Source organism: Microcaecilia unicolor, chromosome 13, assembly GCF_901765095.1.
Source record: "Microcaecilia unicolor chromosome 13, aMicUni1.1, whole genome shotgun sequence".
NCBI lineage: Eukaryota > Metazoa > Chordata > Amphibia > Gymnophiona > Siphonopidae > Microcaecilia > Microcaecilia unicolor.
Genome location: NC_044043.1, coordinates 103,637,568 through 103,658,249, shown reverse-complemented (window position 1 = coordinate 103,658,249; position 20,682 = coordinate 103,637,568). Strand labels below are relative to the sequence as shown.

The 20,682-nt window shown below is 42.9% G+C and overlaps 2 protein-coding genes across 2 annotated transcripts in view; one reads left to right on the top strand and one right to left on the bottom strand.

Annotated features, from left to right (window-relative positions):
- The window catches only part of LOC115456573 (protein-arginine deiminase type-2-like), a 194,994-nt gene extending 194,468 nt beyond the window's left edge, over positions 1-526 (bottom strand). Inside the window, exon 1 of the mRNA XM_030185746.1 lies at positions 417-526. Coding sequence (XP_030041606.1) covers positions 417-508 — 92 coding nt within the window. The 5' untranslated portion in view covers positions 509-526. The remainder of the gene's footprint in view (positions 1-416) is intronic.
- Positions 527-8,239: 7,713 nt separating this feature from the next.
- LOC115482654 (protein-arginine deiminase type-2-like) overlaps positions 8,240-20,682 on the top strand; it is a 148,043-nt gene continuing 135,600 nt past the window's right edge. The window contains exon 1 of the mRNA XM_030222613.1: positions 8,240-8,356. The gene's annotated coding sequence lies outside the window, so the exon portion shown is untranslated. The remainder of the gene's footprint in view (positions 8,357-20,682) is intronic.

Sequence of the window (20,682 nt, the reverse complement as noted above, 5' to 3'; positions counted from 1 at the left end):
AGCATTAAAAAAAACCTTTGCTCCTAAGCATGCTGGGGGGGGGGGGGGGGGGGGAGCGAGGTGGAAGGAACACGTTCTACAGCTTCCGGTTAGTTTTATTTCTCGTGCATGTCAGATTTAATAAAGATTAAACTTGAAATCAGCTTCATAACTACAGAAGAGGCAGAAGAGCTGCTGCCTGGCAAGATCGGTACCGCAGAGAAACAGTTTTGCAAAACTAAAGCAAGAAGAAAACAAAGGGATAAAGTATTTTCTGCATGACTGGAAGGCGGATTCTATAAAAGTTTCTATTAACGCAACATCAGGTGTCAATTCCTATTCAGCGGATGTCATGTTGCCCCTTTAATTTGCCTGCGTCCCCTGTGGCAGCGGGAAGCGTGTTTGGACTGCAGGGGGCTTCTCCCTCTTCCCCTTACCCATTGATGTCTACGTTCAGCTGCGTTCCCAGGACATAGACCACCTCGATCCTTTCACCACGCTCCAAACGCAGAGTCCGCTGCTGCACCATCCTGTTACCCTCAGAGCCGTATCCAGACCAGCCACAGCCTGCAGCTGTGTGCCTGCAGCTATAGTACAGCTGTCCCGGCGGTCCCGCCCCCTCTGCAGCCACTGGTCCAGGCGGGCACTAGGGGGTGGGGAAATGGGAGGAGATGCAGCGCCTGGAGTAACCTCAGGGGCGGAGTTTGGGGGTGGGTGTGAATGAGAAGTAAGGAAATTGGGCGGGGCTTCTGTGGGCACCAGCGGAAGCTCCGCCCCTTTGCTCCTGTTCCCTAGGTAACGGGAAGAGGGGCGGGGCAGAGAAAGGTAGTGGCAAGAAGAGCAACATTTGGACTTTGTGAAGAATTTAAGGTTAAGGAGCTCTTTCTGGGGAGAAAGTTGCAGGGCAAAGTGTGAGGAAAGGGAGCAAGGGCAGGGGACAGTGGGGGGGGGGGGGGGAATTTTGTACTCCTTGGTTTGAAAATCTGATTCCCTTCCTCTTGCCCCCCCCCCAAATTAGTCACACTATTCCCACACTGCTTCTTAGTTTTTCCACATATTGTCCCCTCTCTTCCTCTTTCAACTATCTCTTGTAGTTTATGAATGTTAACCTCCTTTTTCTTACCTTTTCAGCTACTACTTTTGAGAACCAAAGTGACCTCCTTTTCCTCTTCCTTTTATTTACTTTCCCTCCAAAAGGATTACAATAGTCCCTTTCAGCTTTGCCCACTGCTTTCCTACTTCTTCCAGATGGTAATAGAGGGATAATTCCGAAGTTACTACTACTTCTACTACTTATCATTTTTATAGTGCTACTAGACGTACACAGCACTGTACACTTGAGCATGAACAGAGAGTCCCTGCTTGACAGAGCTTACAATCTAATTAGGGCAGACAAACAGGACAAACAAGAGATAATGGAATATTAAGGTGAGGATGATAAAATAAGGGTTCTAAACAAGTGAATAAGGGTTAGGAGTTAAAAGCAGCATCAAAAAGGTGGGCTTTTAGCCTAGATTTGAAGACGGCTGGAGTTCAAAAGACATGGAGGGAATTCTATGAAGGGGCAGCTGCTTGGCATTTATTCCATAAGTGTCTTTGCAGAATATCAGTATAACATATCAAAAACACCCCCATATTCTAGGTGTGATCACTTAGAGCTGCTGTAAATGATCATGGCTAGCTCACGAAAGCATACGCAGATTACAGTATTCTGTAATGTACTCATTTAAATTTGCATCCTCAGCCATGCTGTTTCCAAACTCTGCTCATGGAAGCACTGGCTTGCAAACTATGTACCATCACAGTTAAGCACCATTTTACAGAATGGCTAAGAGGAGATATGATAGAGGTTTATAAAATACTGAGTGGACAAGACTAAGACAATGTAGGAAAGAAGAAAATTATTCTTAGCTATGAGATCTGAGACTCATGCCTTGGGTGCAACTTACTTACTGGCATATCCTTGAAAATGCCCAGCACGATATTAGGGTCTAAAATATGTATTTTTGTATCCACAGCAGTTGGAGTCTTTCTAGATATGAAGAAAATGCTTAAGAGTAATGGCTAATACCTATTGGTGGATTGTTTTCTTTCAGTTGTAAGCCTTTCTTATTTGTCTTATATAGCTTTTCTTCTCCTTATAATTTAGGCTGCCCCCCTCCCCATCTGTTAGTGGTCTAAGGATAAGTTTATTTTTTCAAAATTTTATATCTTTTTGCTACTTGTATTTACTCTGTATTTCTTTCACAAGTGTGCACTTGTAATAACGTGCAAATACTATAAATAAATAAAAAAATAAATAATTACAAAAATACTGAGTGGAGTCGAATGGGTAGATGTGAATTGCTTGTTTATTCTTTGCAAAAATACTAGGACTAGGGGGCATGCAATAAAACTACTAAGTAGTGTTTATTTATTTAAAAACATTTATATCCTGCTCAATCCACAGTGTTCTAGGTGGCTAACATTAAGTACATTTTAACATAACATAATTAACAAAACAATCATCCAATCACATCAAAGTCTCCACGTATTAAATACAATAATGTCTCCTTCTTTCTCATGTCAGCCATTATCTTAGGTCCAGCAGTCCAGTTATATCTTCTCAAAGGCCTGTCACACATCAAATGCTTCTAAAAATAATAACATTTTTAGTTCTCATTTGAACTGGTCTAGAGTTGTGAAGGATCTTACATGAACAAGCAAATCATTCCACAGCTTTGGTCCTCACACTTTAAACATTGACCTACAATATTCATTTTTATTTATTTTATTTATTTGCATTTGTATCCCACATTTTCCCACCTATTTGCGGACTCAGTGTGGCTTACAATACATTGTGAATGATGGAAGTACAATTGGTTGCAGTCCGATTGTGGGTTACATTATGAAGAGTTATAAAAGACAGAGTAAATTTGGGATATCATTTTGGAATAGAACAGCGGAATGTAACAGAGGTGAGTAGAGAGGGGGGCAAAACAGTATCGCGAGAACATATAGGTCTAACAATTTTATCTATGGGTAGGGTTTTAAGAGTGGTAAGAATGCAAGAGAGGAGACTTCAGAAGAGAGTGTAATGGTTTGTATCTATTAGTTTGTATGGGCTTCATGTGTTTTGATCCTTGCCGTAGATTTTCTCAAAGAGATGTCTTCAGTAGTTTGAGGAAGTCGGTCAGTTCGTAGATCGTTTTCAAGTTGCGTGGTAGTGTATTCCAGAATTGTGTGCTCATGTATGCGAAGGTCGATCCGTGCAGTACTTTGTATTTTTTTTTTTATTTCATCCAGCTTGATCATCTGAAAAGATGGTAAATCCAATAGATTGGCATTAGAAAATGAAAAACAAACCAGAGAAAATATTTCTTCACTCAATATGTAATTAAACTCTGGAATTCATTTTCCAAAAATGTTGTAAAAGCAGTTAGCTTAGCAGTGTTTTAAAAAAGGTTTGGATAAGTTCGTAAAAGAAAAGCCCATAAACCATTACCAAGATGGACTTGGGAAAATCCATTTATTCCTGATAAAAGCAGCATGAAATCTGTTTTAGACTTTGGGATCTTTCCAGATATTTGTGACCCTGGATTGGCCACTATTGGAAACAGGATTCTGGGCTTGATAGACCTTTGCTTTGTACAAGCATAGCAACGCTTATGTTCTTATGATGCTCTTAGGAAGCTTCATAAAGCAGCCAGGATCAGTGCCTGAACTTGGACTATCATTCAACCACCTAACTCCTCCCCCAGCACAACATCCCTCCAAACCTTCAATACCCCCCCCCCCCCCCACAACACTCAAAGGTGCATGCTACCACCTCCTTTCAATCCCCCTGGCACTCAAACATGCATCCCTGAACCTTTCCCTGGTATCTAGTGGGCTAGTAGTAGCAATCTCCATTCACTTCTGCCCCATCAAGTGCACAGATTCAAAACAGCATAGGTCAGCCTCTAGTGGTAGTTTTGCAGTATTACTGCTAGGGATCAACTATCATCATTTTGAACTTGGTCACCAACAGAGTAGGAGTGATGGGAATCACTCCTGTCCCTTCTGCTAGCCACCAGGGAAAGCCAAACTAGGTGCTGGGGGCTTTCATGGGTTTAGAGGAATGTGTTTTAGAGAGTTGATAGGTTTGGGGTTGGGGGATGCGTCTTCAGGGTTAGAAAGCTGGGGATTATGCCTTTGAGTGCTGAGGTTGTGAGGGTAAGGGGATGCATCTTGAGTGTCAGGGTGCTTGGGGGTGGGGAGAAGTGATTTTGAGTGCTGGAAGAATTTGGGGGTGAGGAAATGTGTCTTTGAATATTGTGAATGGGGGATGGGGAGAGTTGGAGTTGCCAGTGTCTGAGGGTAGAGTTACTGCATCCCAGTAATGGCCTCTTTGAGAGACAGCAGGCTCCACTTGAGTTTCACAGTCTGAATTACTGTGAGCCAGATGCACTAAAGTCTTCGTTAGAGCCGTTCCCTACCGAATTCCATAGTGAATCGGTAGGGAACCGCAATGCATCAAAAAAAGGGAATGCAAATGAGCTGCCCATTGCAGCTCACTTGCATTCTCTAATCCCTCGTAAAACGGTCGGAGAATCGGCTGGTAGAGCATGCGCAGAGCAGCCAAGCGTTATGCTGGCTGCTCTGTGCATGCCAAGGACGTCAAAAATAAAACAAACAAACAAAAAATGACGTGCCTATGGACGTCCTTATGGACGTCCTTTATAGACGGCGTTCGCACCCCCCGCCCGAGTTCGCCACCGCCGCTTCCCCCTCCCCCTGCATTGAAAGAGCTTTCTGCAGCCCCGGCCCCCCCGAGGTTGCCGCCGCCGCCGCTCCCCCCTCTCTTGAAATGACAGCTTCCCTGCCATCCTCTGCACCCCTGTGGCCCCACCCACGCCACCCCCCTGAGGTCGTCGCCACCACTGCTCCCCCCTTCACCCACCCCCCTCCATCTGCCACCAGACCCTCACAGTGCCTCTCACCCCCGTGTGTTTGTGTATGGTGTACAGCGCTGCGTATGCCTTGTAGCGCTATAGAAATGTTAAATAGTAGTAGTAGTAGTAGTAGTGTGAAGGCGCTGCATGGGCCGCAGCAGCAACAGCTGATCGCTTGGCTTTGGGACTTCCCTTCTTTCCTCCTTGGCCCACTCTTGTCTGACATAAGTAACTTACGTAGGTAACTTACGTCAGACGAGGGTGGGCCAAGGAGGAAAAAAGGGAAGTCCCGAAGCCAAGTGATCAGCTGTTGCCTGCCACGGCCGGTGCAGCGCCTTCACATGGGGGTGAGAGGCGCTGTGAGGGCCCGGTGGCAGACGGAGGGGGGCGGGTGGAAGGGGGAGCGGCGGCGGCAGCAATGACCTCAGGGGGGCGGCGGGGGTGGGGCCATGGGGATGCAGAGGATGGCGGGTAAGCTGTCATTTCAAGAGAGGGGGGAGCTGCGGCGGTGGCCTCAGGGGGGCGGGGCTGCGGAAAGCTCTTTCAATGCAGGGGGGAGCAGCGGCGGAGACCTTGGACGGGGGGGGGGGGGAGCATCAGAAGGGAAAAAAGAAAGCAGTGCTCGTCAGGGACGTTCTTGAAGGATGTCAATGTTAGGCACAGATGCGCAGCTTGTTTTTTTTTCCTTTCCCACAGCAGCCCCTGCCTAACTAGAGGTGCAGACCTCACGTTACAGTTTGCACCATAAGGGGAATCGGTAAACGTTAGTACATATCATTATAATAGCCTTGCAATGGTACTGCAGCTCATTATAATGATTTGCATTCCGTTTTTGTTAGCTGCTACTGTGATCAGGAAATGGCGTTTAGTGCATGCCAGGGTTTACTACTTGCTTGTTAATGGCTCGCTAAGTTTAGTGCATCTGGCTCTGTGTTCCTGGCTGCAGAGACACAAATTCACATTTAATGCAGGAATCATTAACCTCCAGTACATCCGGTTAGTGGCTCCTGCTGTAAATAGCCCGGCAACAAAATGTATTATTTTACCACAGGTTTATAATTGTTCCGTTAACTGGTTGAGGGGGAAAGTTATCAGCGTGGGCTACACTACTGACTCATGTTATTTTAGCACAGGTTGCATTTTATACAATGAGACCCTGTTACTAATAACTGGGGTTAACAGTAAAATAACACTTCCTAATGGTAGTCCATGTTGACAAACTCCCCCTAAGATGGTACCACTGGATATACTGGTTAAAGTTAACCAAATAACTTATACGGATAACTTAAGTTGTGTGATGTAACAGATGCTTATGAGCTCACTTCAAGTGAGTTTCCGGAAGCATTGCAACATGGGAAGCCAGTTTGGACAATTCTTTACATATCAATTGCCTCTTTCTCGGAACATTAAGGCCCTTTATATTCAAAGTCTATACTTTTAATCTGTCTGCCATAAGAAATAATTACCCATATAGTGCAATAGAGAGTGATGTGGAAAGAAAGCCCCTCCTTCACAAGAAGCAAGTCCCTCCATTCCCCAAGCCCCCCCCCAAAAGAACACAGAACAGACCAACACTCCAAAATAAAGGTCATTAGACTAAGCTCCAAGCGAGGCTAGAGACCAATAAAACCTTACAGAAGGTAAAAACTACAGCCCCCCTCCATATCAACCAGTGGCACAAGGTAAATAAAATAAACTGCTTTGAACCTAGTTGCAAAAACCACAGAAAGGCAGTGTATGAAGTCTCATTTCCCTTTCCCTATTTGAGTTTCTATTGCTACTATTTGAGATTCTACATGGAAGTTTGCTAGTGGAGGAGTAGCCTAGTGGTTAGTGCAGTGGACTTTGATCCTGGGGAACTGGGTTCCATTCCCACTGCAGCTCCTTGTGACTCTGGGCAAGTCACTTAATCCTCCATTGCCCCAGGTACAAATAAGTACCTTATATACTATGTAAACCGCTTTGAATGTAGTTGCAAAAACCCCAACTTGACATTTCGTTCTTTAGATTGTAAGCTCCTTTGAGCAGGGACCGTCTTCTTTGTTAATTTGTACAGCGCTGCGTAACCCTAGTAGCACTCTAGAAATGTTAAGTAGTAGTAGTAGTAGTAGTTGCAAAAACCACAGAAAGGCAGTATATTGAGTCCCGTTTCCCTTTCATATGAAGATTCATTTCTTGGCAGTGGGTAAAACGTCAGATAGAATTCCTGTTTACTCCTCTTTCTCACATTGTATAGAGGGTAGCAGAATATCAAAAGGATCCAGGAGACCTTTGACCAAGGGTGTAGCTACTATTGAGTGAGCCCGGAAGAAGTGAGTCCAGATAATATAGAGAAAGGGAATGAGGACTTTCATGCTCCAAATCTGAAGATGAAAAAAATTTTATCCCAAGAAAATATATATAAACAATAAACAGGGATGTAACAATATGTGAAAGAAATGATGATTCTCAGTTATCTAAGCCATGACACCCATGCATCTAAGGCTCACTAAGAACTTTGAGCCCTCTATTTAAGGCTCTTACATTTGATGCCCAGATACATCCTTGAGTACACCATTGGTGAATGTGTGAAAGTGTAATTCAATGGTGATAAAACATCCCATATTGAAAGGTAATAAATGTCCCCCAAAGAACCAAAAGTCTCCAAAATGCAAAATGTCATCATAATATAATGTCACAGTCACTTTGCAATTGTGCTTATCTGAAACTCAGCAGATTGGTAGTGAAACTCCTCTACCGATGGCTCTACAGAGCTCCATTTTGCAATCTTCCTCAGGAACCCCAGTATCAAAAAGAGTAGAAGAGAACCTGCAACTAGAGTCAGAGGGGCTTTCAAAAGTAGCGCTGGAGACAATCTCCTGTATCACCAGTGCTGAGCTAGGGCTGCTGGACATCAAGCCTCTCACTAGGCAAGGCTTAAAGAGAGACGATCTGTCTTTGGTATGGGTAGGCAGAGGAAAAAATAATAAAGTATTAATGTTCTATGGGGAAATGCAGAATAAGGAAGCATTTAAACAAATGGTATTAGGATTTGTGGGGAAGAGTGAATGAAGGAAAGGCAAGGTCAAATCAAAATAGATCAGATCCTAACATCTGGGAAAGGGGAAACCCTTGTACTGATGAAAGGACAGAAGACTTTATATCCCAGGGCAAAAGACAAGGATGGATTAGATAGAACTACATTTCCCTACTTTCCTAGGGGCAGGAGAGTTCCCAGATGTGAGATAGCAGGAGCCTCAAGGTGGAAGTCATGAGGGCATGGCTTTCCTGCAGTAGCCTAGACCTGATCCACAGCTGCTGCTATTAGTACAAGAAGGCTCCAAGTGTTGAGCCAATTGAGTTGGAAGTACCTGAAGGAACAGTTCCTGTGATGGAATCTGGCTTACAAGGAGGAGGAATCTCTGGAAGTTTGTGAGATGCTCTGTGCACAGATTCTCAGGAAGAACAAGCACTGAAAGGATCTGGTAAGACATGTTTGCTGCTAAGGTTTCTGTGGTGGCAGATAAAGGAGCCAGGGCTAAGGTTTGCTTCAGAGATGATTATAGGAGCCAGGCAGGTAAAGGGGCGGAGACTCAGGATTATAGGAGTTTTTCTATGGACTATGTTTGTGTATTATTAATTTTAAAGAGACTGGGTGTGGTCATTGCTACAGAGGCCTTATGCCTTTGGAAAGTTGGAGAAATACTTTGTGTACCTTAAATCTGAGGAAACCAATGACATGCACATTTAAAGGACGTTATAAATTGAAGTCATTATCCCTGTTATATGCCTGTGCAGGTGGCTGGTAGCCAAAGTATGTGTTGATACTATTGAGAGAAAAGGAGGTGAAACTTTAACAGAGCAATGCTGATAGCATTGAAGACATATGGGGTAAAAGCTATTCTATTGCTTTGCAGATTGAGAAACAGAGAGAACCTCTAGGAAGAATGATTTCCTCTGGGGTTAATCAGCTTGAGGAAGCGTAGTTTGCAAAGTTGCTTTACAAACTGTATAACAAGAAACTGAGGAGGTCTGTGGTCCTTTAATGGCCCATTGGCAAATACCCAGGGATTTATATTTGAGAACTGGTAAAATGGGAAAAGATTGTTAATAGACTGCAGGAATGAACTGTGTCCTGAGATGATAATCTTTGCTGATTTAAAGGATACAGTCCTTGCACATCAGATAATAAGTTTCATAGTTTTAACATTAGCACCAAGTATAACAATTCTATACATATAAAGTATCACATACCATGTAAAATGAGTTTATCTTGTTGGGCAGACTGGATGGACTGTAAGGTCTTTATCTGCCATCATTTACTATGTTACTCTTTGGGGTTCTACATGGAATGTTGCTACTAATTGGGATTCCAGAATCTTGTAACTCTTTAGGATTCCAGAATCTTCAGAACTTTTAGTACAAGAACAGTGCTGGGCAGACTTCTACGGTCTACGCCCTGATCGTGACTGAATAGATAGGGTGGGGGCTGGAGTGTAAATTTTAAGGGGCTTCAATGTTAGCTTCAGAACTTAGTACAAGAACAGTGCTGGGCAGACTTCTACGGTCTGTGCCCTGAGAATGGCAAGGACAAATCAAACTCAGGTATAAAGTATCACATACCATGTAAAATGAGTTTATCTTGTTGGGCAGACTGGATGGACCGTACAGGTCTTTATCTGCCATCATTTACTATGTTACTATTGGGCTCATTTTCAAAACAGAAAAACATCTAAAAAGTGGCATTTGGATGTTTTTCTCACAAAAACATCCAAATCAGTATTTTTGAAACCTCGGTTTAGACGTCTTTCTCTGAAGTCTGTCAGAAGTGCGTTCAAATCTCAAGGGGGCGTGTTCAGGGCAGGACTTAGGCGTTCCTAAGACTTAGACATTTTTCAGCCATAACGAAACAAGACAAAACTGTCCAGGACTAAAACTAAGACATTTTGAGCTAGACGTGTTTTTATAACGAATAAGGCACAAAAAGGTACCCTAAATAACTAGATGACCAATGGAGGGAATCAAGGATGACCTCTCCTTATTTCCCCAGTGGTCACTAACCCCCCTCCCACCCTCCAAAAATGTGATGAAAAACATTACTTGCCAGCCTCTGTGTCACCCTCAGATGTTATACTCAGGTCCATCAGAATAGCATGCAGGTTCCTGGAGTAGTCTAGTGGTGGGTGCAGTGCACTGCAGACAGGTGGACCCAGGCTTCTACCCCCCCTACCCGTTATACTTGTGGAGGAAACTGTGAGCCTTTCAAAACTCACCAGAAACCCACTGTACCCACATATAGGTGCCCCCTTCACCTGTAAGGGCTATGGTAGTGGTATACTGTTGGGGGTAGTGGTTTTAGGGGGCTCAGCAGACAAGATAAGGGAGCAATGGTGAGATGTGTACCTGGGTGCATTTTATGAAGTCAATTGCAGTGCCCCCTAGGGTGCCCTATTGCTTTCTTGGGATGTCAGGGGGACCAGTCTACTAAAACTGCTGACTCCTCCTACATGCCAATGGCTTGATTTTGTGCATTTTGCACGTAGATGTTTTTTTGTTTGAAAATGGACCAAAAAACAAAATGTCCAAATCACAAAGCCTTGTATTTTCGAAAACAAAAGATAGACATTTTTCTTTTTTGAAAATGACCTTCTTTGCTATTCAGATTTTGGACATTTTTGCAAAACGTCCAAAGTCGGACTTAGACGTCATATCAATAATGCCCCTCTACGTTACTATACTATATACACCTACATGTCTGTCTGTCTGTCTATCTATCTATCTCTATTGATATCTACAGAGTAACATAGTAACAGATGGCAGATAAAGACCAGCATGGTCCCAGTCTGCCCAGTAAAGTGTCCAGATTCGTACCTGTTACTCTGTGCAGAACAGGCAGGTTATCTCTTCTGTGCCTTTAGGATTGTACCTGCCGCTCAGAGCAAGTTCCACCCCTCTTTGCCATTTGTTTTCCTTTGATTCCATCCTGTTGATAGATAGGGATCCTCTGTATTTATCCCAGACCTTTTTGAAGTCTGTCATTGTTCTTGTCCACTGGGACAGGATTTCGGCATCTACCACCCTTTCCATAAAAAGTATTCCTTACTGTTGCATTTGAACTTACCTCCTTGCAATTTCATTTCACGTCCTCTAGTTCTACAGGCTCCCTGTCTTTGAAAAAGATGTTTGCTCATTTAGGGGCTTGCTGCACATTGAGATTCCCTTTTACCGCCAACTGGTAGAAGGGAATTTCCAGGCAGGACGTGGAAATGGCTGTCTGGTAAGTGAAACGCTTGCCATGTGGCCACTTCATGGTGGAGCCCTTGCCGCCTCCTATTTAGATTACCACCGGGCATGCCCCCGGCACTAGAAAACTTTCTAGCACTGGAATTGGGGCACTGCAAGAGTTGGCTCTACCACCAGGCTCTCCTGGAAGCCCAGTGGTAGTTCCGAATCGCAGCATGCCAAGCCGGCGCTACCTGTACTGTCCTTAATACATTTCAAGAATTTAAATGCCTATATCATATCAGCCTTGTCTCTTCCCTCTTCTAGGGTATGCATCAGTGGTTCCCAAACCAGGTCCTGATGGCACCCCAGGTAGTCAGGTTTTCAGGATATCCACCATGAATATTCATAAGAGAGATTTGCATGCACTGCCTCCACTGCAGTCAAATCTCTCTCATGAATATTCATCGTGGATATCCTGAAAACCTGACTGGCTGGGGTACCTCCAGGACCAGGCTTGGGAATTACTGGTATACATATTTAGGTTTCTTTACCTACATCTTCTGGTGCAGATCCCATACTGTTTTGGTCACCTTCTTCTAAACTGCTTCAAATCTTTCTTATATCCTTGGCAAAGTATGGCCTCCCAAACTGAATACAGTGCTCCAAGTAGGGCCTCACCAAAGACTTGTACAAGGGCATTATCACCTCCTTACTTCTTCTGGATATGCCTCTCTCTAGACGTCTGTCTGTAGGGGCAAGACCTCTCTCTAACAGCTCAAGGGGGGTGTCGTCTTATCTAATAAGAATTCCTTCAACAATTATCCTTTTCTTTACCCTATTCTTACTGTGTAAATCACTTTAAAACTCTGAATATGCAAATACTTGTGCCCTGACTGGCTCCGAGGTGTGTCCTCTCCCCAAAGTCAAAAGAATTAAGCAGACCCTTGAATTGATAGTGAGTAGCACCAGCCGACAAAGGAAATGGGAACATAAGAATAGCCATACTGGGTCAGACCAATGGCCCATCCAGCCCAGTATCCTGTTTTCAACAGTGTCCAATCCAGGTCACAAGTACCTGGCAGAATCCCAAAGAGTAGCAACATTCCATGCGGAATCCCAAAGAGTAGCAACATTCCATGCTACCAATCCCAGGACAAGCAGTGGCTTCCTCATATCTGTCTCAATAGCAGTTTGTGGTTCATATACAGCTGAAGATAAATATATTACGATGTCTTCTATAAATCTTGTAGGTAAGCAAAGGGAAGGAACTCCATCCCCATCCAAAGCTGGCCCAAAAGTACTTGTGACCTGGCTTGGCCACTGTTTGGAAAACAGGATACTGGGCTAGATGGACCATTGGTCTGACCCAGTATGGGTACTCTTATGTACACTTGCCCAGAACAGCTGTTGATTGGCTATTACTTTGTTGTTGTCAGGCTCAGCTGCCTCTCCAGCTTGAACCACATCTTCACTGTGTGTAGGACCCACTCCCTCTCCCCTCCCATCCACCATGACCCTGCAGCACAGTCTTGCTTCTCCCTCCCGTTGCACCTCTGCTGGGTTCATGATAAAAAACTACTATGGAAGACACACGAGACCCCGGCTCTCTGCAGCGCTGCTAGTGCTTTCTGCACCAAGCCAGCCTCATCTGATATAAACTTCCAGAACTGGTACAGGAAGCTCTAGTGGCACTTTAGAGAGATGGGTCCTGCATGTCTCCCATGGAAGGTTTTTAGTGTGGGCATGGTGGAGGTACATGGACAGGGGGGAGGAAGTGAGACTGTGCTGCAGGGCCACAGTGGAGAGAGAAATAAGGCAAGACTGGATGGGTGAGGAGAAAGAGGAATGACCGAGAGATAGGGCTATAATGGATAAAAGGGGGGACAGACAGAGGCTTTGGGTGGGGGAGAGAGAAATTGGGTGGGGAGAGAGAGAGAGAAAAACAAGGCAAGAGTGAAATGAGAGAGGGGAGGGGAGAGAGAGAGAGTGACAGAGATGGGGCAATACTGAATAAGGATGGGGGGAGACAGAAGCTATGGGCTGTGGAGAGAGAGAAATTGGGCAAGACTGGTAAGTGGGGACATAAGTGTCAAATTTTCAAAATTACTACTACTACTATTTAACATTTCTAAAGCGTTACCAGGGTTACGCAGCACTGTACAATCTAACAAAGAAGGACAGTCCCTGCCCAAAGGAGCTTACAATCTAAAGGACAAAAAGTGCAGTCAATCAAATTGGGGGCAGTCTAGATTTCCTGGATAGAGGTACAATGGTTAGGTGCCAAAAGCAACATTGAAGAGGTGGGCTTTGAGCAAGGATTTGAAGATGGGCAGGGAGGGGGCTTGGCGTATGGGCTGAAGGAGTTTATTCCAAGCATAGGGTGAGGCGAGGCAGAAAGGGCGGAGCCTGGAGTTGGCGGTGGTGGAGAAGGATACTGAGAGGAGGGATTTGTCCTGTGAGCAGAGGTTACGGGTAGGAGCGTAAGGGAAGATGAGGGTAGAGAAGTAATGAGGGGCTGCAGATTGAGTGCATTTGTAGGTTAGTAGGAGAAGCTTGAACTGTATGCGGTACCTGATCGGAAGTCAGTGAACTGACTTGAGGAGAGGGGTGATATGAGCAATGATTGGGGATGCTAAACCCAATAGAAATTACCCCTCCCTGGACACAGTCAAATATTGGGGGTGCTCAAGCACCCACAGAGGTAGAACAGATCAGTGTTGAAGTTGGTTATAGTGGAAGAGGTGAAGAAGACAGAAGAAGAGAAAAAAATAACACATGGACAGGGGGCCCTTGTAAAGAGAGTTAAAAGAAGACAGGACAGCAGTAACCAAAAGACGGGAACCAACACAATTAGAAAAATTAAATAGCCAGACAGCAAAGATAAAAAAAAAAAGAATTTCATTTTAAATCTAGGATGAAGTAATGCAGTAGCCGTGTTAGTCCACTTTAAAAGTTAATAAATATTAAGAAAAGAAAAAAAAAATAAAGTGACACCTTTTATGTTGGACTCTATACATTTTTTGACTAACATTTGGAGACCAAAACCTACTTCTTCAGGTCAGGACAGTATACTGCTGTAATAGTATGCTTGTCCTGACTTAAGGAAGGAGGTTTTTGCCTCCAAAAACTAGTAAAAAATGTAATATGTTAGTCCAATAACATATTCTGTTTGCCACCACCACCTGTATTGATGGTGCCAGTCGCCAGTGAATATGTGGATAGTGGCATTGCAGATTTTAACTTGCTCTGGTCTGCCTTGCCCCGTCCCACTTTAGCCTCCCCAGACAGCTGAGTCACTGACCGTCTATGGCCCCATTTGTATGGATAATCACTCTTTGCCCTCCCTATGTCTTTCTGTATTTTATTTGCTTTTCATTATAAATATATATTGCTCCAGTGCTCAAGGCACCGCTATCTGCAGTCTTGTTGGATACGTCCTTGTTGTGAAAAACTGACTAACAAGACATGACATAAAGAGGGAAAATTTACTGTCAGGACACGGCAATTACCATGTGTTCAAATGCATTTTGGGATGACATTTCCAGCATATAGTTCTGAGTGGTGAAGCAACAGAGAAAGACACTTAGAAGCATTTAATCCTCATGAAGCTAATTAAATACCCTCTGAATGTTCTTGGATGAAGCCCAAGAGTCCTGTGAAAAGAAAGACTGATGGATTTGCCAGATGGAAGATGGATTTGTTATTTGAACACATTGCTGTGGATAATGTGACCTGTGAAATACAAAACTCCTTTTTCATCACTGTTATAAATTCACTGCATGACAGTCACTCTGCTCTGGAAGCTGCATACCAAAGGGTTAAAATAAGAGGTACAATCATAGCTTGGTATTGATTGTCTTTCAATGCAATCTAGACAACAACGCAACAACAAAAACAGACCAGATATACACAAAGATCATTCCAATTAACTAAATAACTAGGTGCTGAGAACCCCCATAACATCTCATGGGAAGATCCCTTGTGTATATAGAATTACAGCTTATTCACTCAACAGCTAATACATGTCCTTGGATGTTTGCTGGAAAGTTCCACTTAGAAGCGACTTACTTTCTAGATCCATTGATAAGTAATACTCAGGAAAATTTTGCATTTAATTAGGCTCAAAGAATAGTATTAAGTACAGAGGGGGGATGGGGGTCAATCTGACCTACTCTAGCACTCTATAGTGCTAGCTACCTGGTACCATTTAGGCAAATAAAGATTTGGAATAGTGGTCAAAATTGATGGTTCAAGAGAGTGGCTGTGATTAGAATGAACATTCTACCCAGGCTAATTTTTCTTTTACAAGTACTACTGATTCTAATCCTGATCCCAAGGAAAGATTTTAACCACATCCAAGGTTATAGCTTTGCCTTTATTTGGCAATGCAAAAGGCTGCGAATAGCAAGAAAAGTCCTGTTTGTGGACAGGAAAAGACGGAAGCAGTATGGGCCTGGAATGACCCTAATGGTCCAAGTTAGGATGGTAGTAGAGAGGGCTGGTGCCTTCCCAACCATAATCTGGATCACTGATGAACAAGCACAAGTAGTCTCAAACTAGTGGACCTTTTTTGGATACCCAGACCTAATAGGATTGCTACTAGCTATTTGAACCCTATCGTGGTATTCACCTTACAATTCTGGGATTCCCTACTTCGTGGGTCAGGACATTTGCTATTTCTCCAAACACTATTTTGAAAAAAGTATATTTCAGTCTTAGGTAGGAATGGACTTATCCCAAATTGGGCAAATTATGGCTCTTCATTACTACTACTACTACTATTTAGCATTTCTATAGCACTACAAGGCGTACGCAGTGCTGCACAAACATAGAAGAAAGACTTTCCCTGCTCAAAGAGCTTACAATCTAGACAAAATAGACAAAAAATAAAGTAAGCAAATCAAATCAATTAATGTGCACAGGAAGGAGGAGAGGAGGGTAGGTGGAGGCGAGTGCCAAACAGTCCAGTTTTAGAACCCATTTCAGTACCGAGATAGTCCTCACTGCATTTCTTAGCGAGATCTATTCCCACCTTGAGAAGCATAACCCTGTTCTTGCTTTCCCCCTTGATCTTTCTACAGCTTTTGATCTGGTGAATCACTCTCTTCTATTATCTCTGCTTGCATCGCTAGGACTGACAGTTTCTGTTCTTGCTTGGTTGTGTTCTTTTCTCTCAAACTGCTCATATCATGTAATCACTCCTTCCTCCACTGCTTCCCCTCGTTCTTTCACCTGTGGAGTTCCACAAGGTTCAGTTCTGTCCCCTCTTCTTTTCAATGTGTTCATAAGCCTTCTTGCTACAGTCATCCAAACTGGCATTTCCTTCTATGCGGATGACATTCTCCTACTCTTACACTCTCTCCATCCATTCATTTTCTTCAAGACTGTCTAGATTTAGAACACAGTTGACTTTTGCAGTACAGATTACTGTTGAATAAACAAAAGACAGTAGTTTGTTGGTTCACTAGGGGCCTTCCAACCCCAAATATCTCTTTGAATCTCTTTGGAAATCACATCTTACCTGTTGACTCCTTCTGATATTTAGGAATTACCCATGACTCGCATCTTAATTCCAATCTACGCAAGACTGGTGTCTTCATTCTTCAGCAACTGCGATCATGATACTTTTCACTCTCTCATTTTCTCCCTGTTAGTTACTAGAATTGACTATTGCAACATTTATTTATTTGTAGCATTTGTATCCCACATTTTCCCACCAATTTGCAGGCTCAATGTGGCTTACATTTGCCGTAATGGCGGTTGCCTTGCAGAATACCACCATTTCTGGATAAGAGTTACAAATAGTATTGCGTTAAGGTGCATACATACTTGGTACTAGACATGTAACATAACATAGTTAGAATAGATCGTTGTATATGTACATCATGTGCATAACATAAATTAGAACAGATCATGTTGTATATATACAGTACATCATGTGCATACTTACATGGTAAAGAATAATACATTATGGTATTGCGTGAAGGTTCCTAAGTAGTAAATTGGATTGTAACGTACATTGGGTCTTCGATTATAGAGAGTCCCTATTCAGCATACGGTTTCAAGTGGTATTGCTTAATCATTAATTTCAGAGAGTTTAATCAGTCATGTGATAAAAGTTCGGTTTTGTATAGGTCGTGTATAGTGTTTTTTTAGTATTTACGATGAGTGCTTATGGTATGCCTTCTTGAAAAGATCTGTTTTCAGTAGTCTTCGGAAGATGGTTAAGTCTTGCATTGTTTTTATGGCCTTCGGTAGTGCGTTCCATAGCTGCGTGCAGATGTATGAGAAACTGGTCGCATATGTGGATTTATATTTTAGCCCTTTGCAATTAGGATAATGGAGATTAAGGAATGTGCGTGATGATCTTTTTGCATTCCTCATAGGCAAGTCTATAAGGTCTGACATGTATGTCGGAGCTTCTCCGTGAACGATTTTGTGGACCAGGGTGCACACTTTGAATGCAATACATTCTGTTAGTGGGAGCCAGTGTAGGTTTTCTCTTAGAGGTTTGACACTTTCATATTTCGCTTTCCCAAATATGAGTCTGGCTGCTGTGTTTTGAGCGGTTTGTAGCTTCTTGATGATTTGTTCTTTGCATCCGGCATAAATGGCATTGCAATAGTCTAGATGACTGAGTACCATTGATTGCACTAGGCAGTGGAATACTTCCCTTGGGAAAAAAGGTTTGATTCTCTTAAGTTTCCACATTGAGTGAAACATTTTCTTTGCTGTATTTTTCGCTTGATCTTCGAATGTGAGATTTCGGTCAATTGTGACTCCCAGAATTTTCAGGCTATCTGAAACCGGTAGGGTGTAATCTGGGGTGATTATGGTATTGGGTTTGTTTGTGTTGTATTGTAAGGACAGGGTGAGACATTGTGTTTTTTCTGCGTTTAGCTTTAGTTGGAATGCGTCCGCCCATGAGTTCATTATTTGGAGGCTGTGTTTGATTTCGTTTGTGATTTCAGCTAGGTCTTGTTTGAACGGGATATAGATCGTGACATTGTCTGCATAAATGTACGGGTTGAGTCCTTCATTGGATAGCGATTTGGCTAAAGGTGTCATCATTAGGTTGAAAAGGGTTGGTGAGAGCGGTGATCTTTGTGGTACTCTGCATTCAGGTTTCCACAGTTTGAAATCACTTGATACGTTCTTGCTGTTAAGAAGCCTTTAAACCATCTTAATACGTTTCCTCCAATCCCGAAGTAGTCTAATAAGTTTGGGAGTATTTGGTGGCTGACTATGTCGAAAGCGCTGGACATATCGAATTGTAAGAGTAGCACATTGTTTCCTGTTGCAATTATTTGTTTGAATTTGGTTATGAGAGTGGTTAGCACTGTTTCAGTGCTATGGTTGGATCAAAGTCCTGACTGTGAATCATGTAGTATTGTGAATTTTTTTTTTTAGGTACTTGGTGAGTTGTTTGGTTACCATACTTTCCATTAATTTTACTATCAGGGGAATGGATGCTACTGGTCGATAGTTGGTTGTGTCATTTAGTTTTTTCTTTAAGTCTTTGGGTATGGGTGTAAGTTAGTATATTTCCTTTGTCCTTGGGGAAAAGTCCATGTTGTAGCATGTAGTTCAGGTATGCCGTAAGGTCTGTTATGTAGTGTTTGGGGGCGAACCTTATTAAGCTACTGGGGCAGATAGCCAGTTTGGAGTGGGTTTTGGAGAATTTGTTGAGTGCTTGAGTTATGGTTTCTTTGGTTAGCAGTTCGAAATCATTCCAGGTTCGGTATACTGGGTATTCACTGGGAGTAGGGTCCAGGCAGTCCATAAATTTTTTGTGATCATTGGTGGTAAGTGGTAATGTGGATCGTAGTTTTACAATTTTCTCATTGAAGTATTTGGCAAGTTGATGTGCCAATGGGGTGTCTGTGTTGGGTGTGGTAACCGGTGTGATGTCTGTTAGTTTACTCACGAGTTGGAAGAGTTTATGTGCTTCTTTGTAATCTGGTCCTATTTTGGTTCTGTAGTAAGCTCTTTTTGTTTGTCTTATTGTATATTTGTATTTTCTTTGCATTTGTTTCCAATCTTTAAATGTATGTTCATTTTTCGCCATGCACGTTCGAGTCTCCTGACTTGAGTTTTTAGTTTTCTCAGTTCTTCGTTGAACCAGGGTATTGAGCTTGTGTCTTCGTGTGGTTCTTGTTTGTAGTGGTGCAATTTCGTCTAGTATGCTCCTGCATCTGTCGTCCCAGTTTTGGAGATATTGTTTGGAGTCTGTTTGTGCTAGCCATTCATTTTTGTATATCTGTTGCCAGAAAGTAGCAGGTCTACTTAGGACCTTCTTGTTCTAATTTAAGACTACAGTCCCTACAGAATATTGCCATTAGGTTACAGTGAGGTGTATTTTCAAAGCACTTAGGCTTACAAAGTATTGTACAGTAATCTATGGAACTTTGCAAGTCTAAGTGCTTTGAAAATGAGCCCCTGTGTCACACAAAAAGATTTGATCATGTTTCCCCCTTATTCCAAAAACACCATTGGCTCCCCATTGGGCAACAAATAATCTACAAGCTTTTGACACTTACATTTAAGGGCTTCAGGATGGACCTGCCACATTACTTTCAAATCTGACTATTCCATACTCCTCAGTCTTTCTCCTCAGCTCTATATATTTTATTTTATTTATTTTTGTTACATTTGTACCCCGCACTTTCCCACTCATGGCAGGCTCAATGTGGCAGGCAATGGAGGGTTAAGTGACTTGCCCAGAGTCACAAGGAGCTGCCTGTGCCGGGAATCGAACTCAGTTCCTCAGTTCCCCAGGACCAAAGTCCACCACCCTAACCACTAGGCCACTCCTCCACAATATATGATTACCATCTGGTTCTTCCCAATCCCAAACTCGCCATACTTGAATCAACTAGACACCGTGTTTTCTATTTCACATCTCTTTTCTATTGGAATTCTCTTCCCATTGATATCAGTGCTGAATTCTTGTTAAAAAAAAATGTAAATCTGCCATAACATTTTGGCTCATTTGTCAAGCATATAGTTTAACATGGAAATTTTGCTGCTAACATCATTGTCTCTTTCAGTGTCCTTCCCTCCCTACCGCACCTCGAATATTGTGTGCAATTCTGGTCGCTGCATCTCAAAAAAGATATACTGGAATTAGAAAAGGTGAAGAGAAAAGGGGATGGGATGACTTCCCTATGAGGAAAGGCTAAAGAGGCTAGGGCTCTTCAGCTTGGAGAAAAGGCGGCTGAGGGGAGATATGGTAGAGGTCTATAAAATAATGAATGGAATTGAACGGGTAGATGTGAAGCATCTGTTCATGCTTTCCAAAAATACTAGGACTAGGGGGCATGTGATGAAGCTACAGTGTAGTAAATTTAAAATGAATCGGAGGAAATGTTTCTTCACTCAATGTGTAATTAAACTCTGGAATTCGGTGCCAGAGAATGTGGTAAAGGCGGTTAGCTTAGCGGAGTTTAAAAAAGGTTTGGACGGCTTCCTAAAGGAAAACTCCATAGACTGTTATTAAATGGACTTGGGGAAAATCCACTATTTTTGGGATAAGCAATATAAAATGTTTTGTACATTTTTGGGATCTTGCCGGGTATTTGTGACC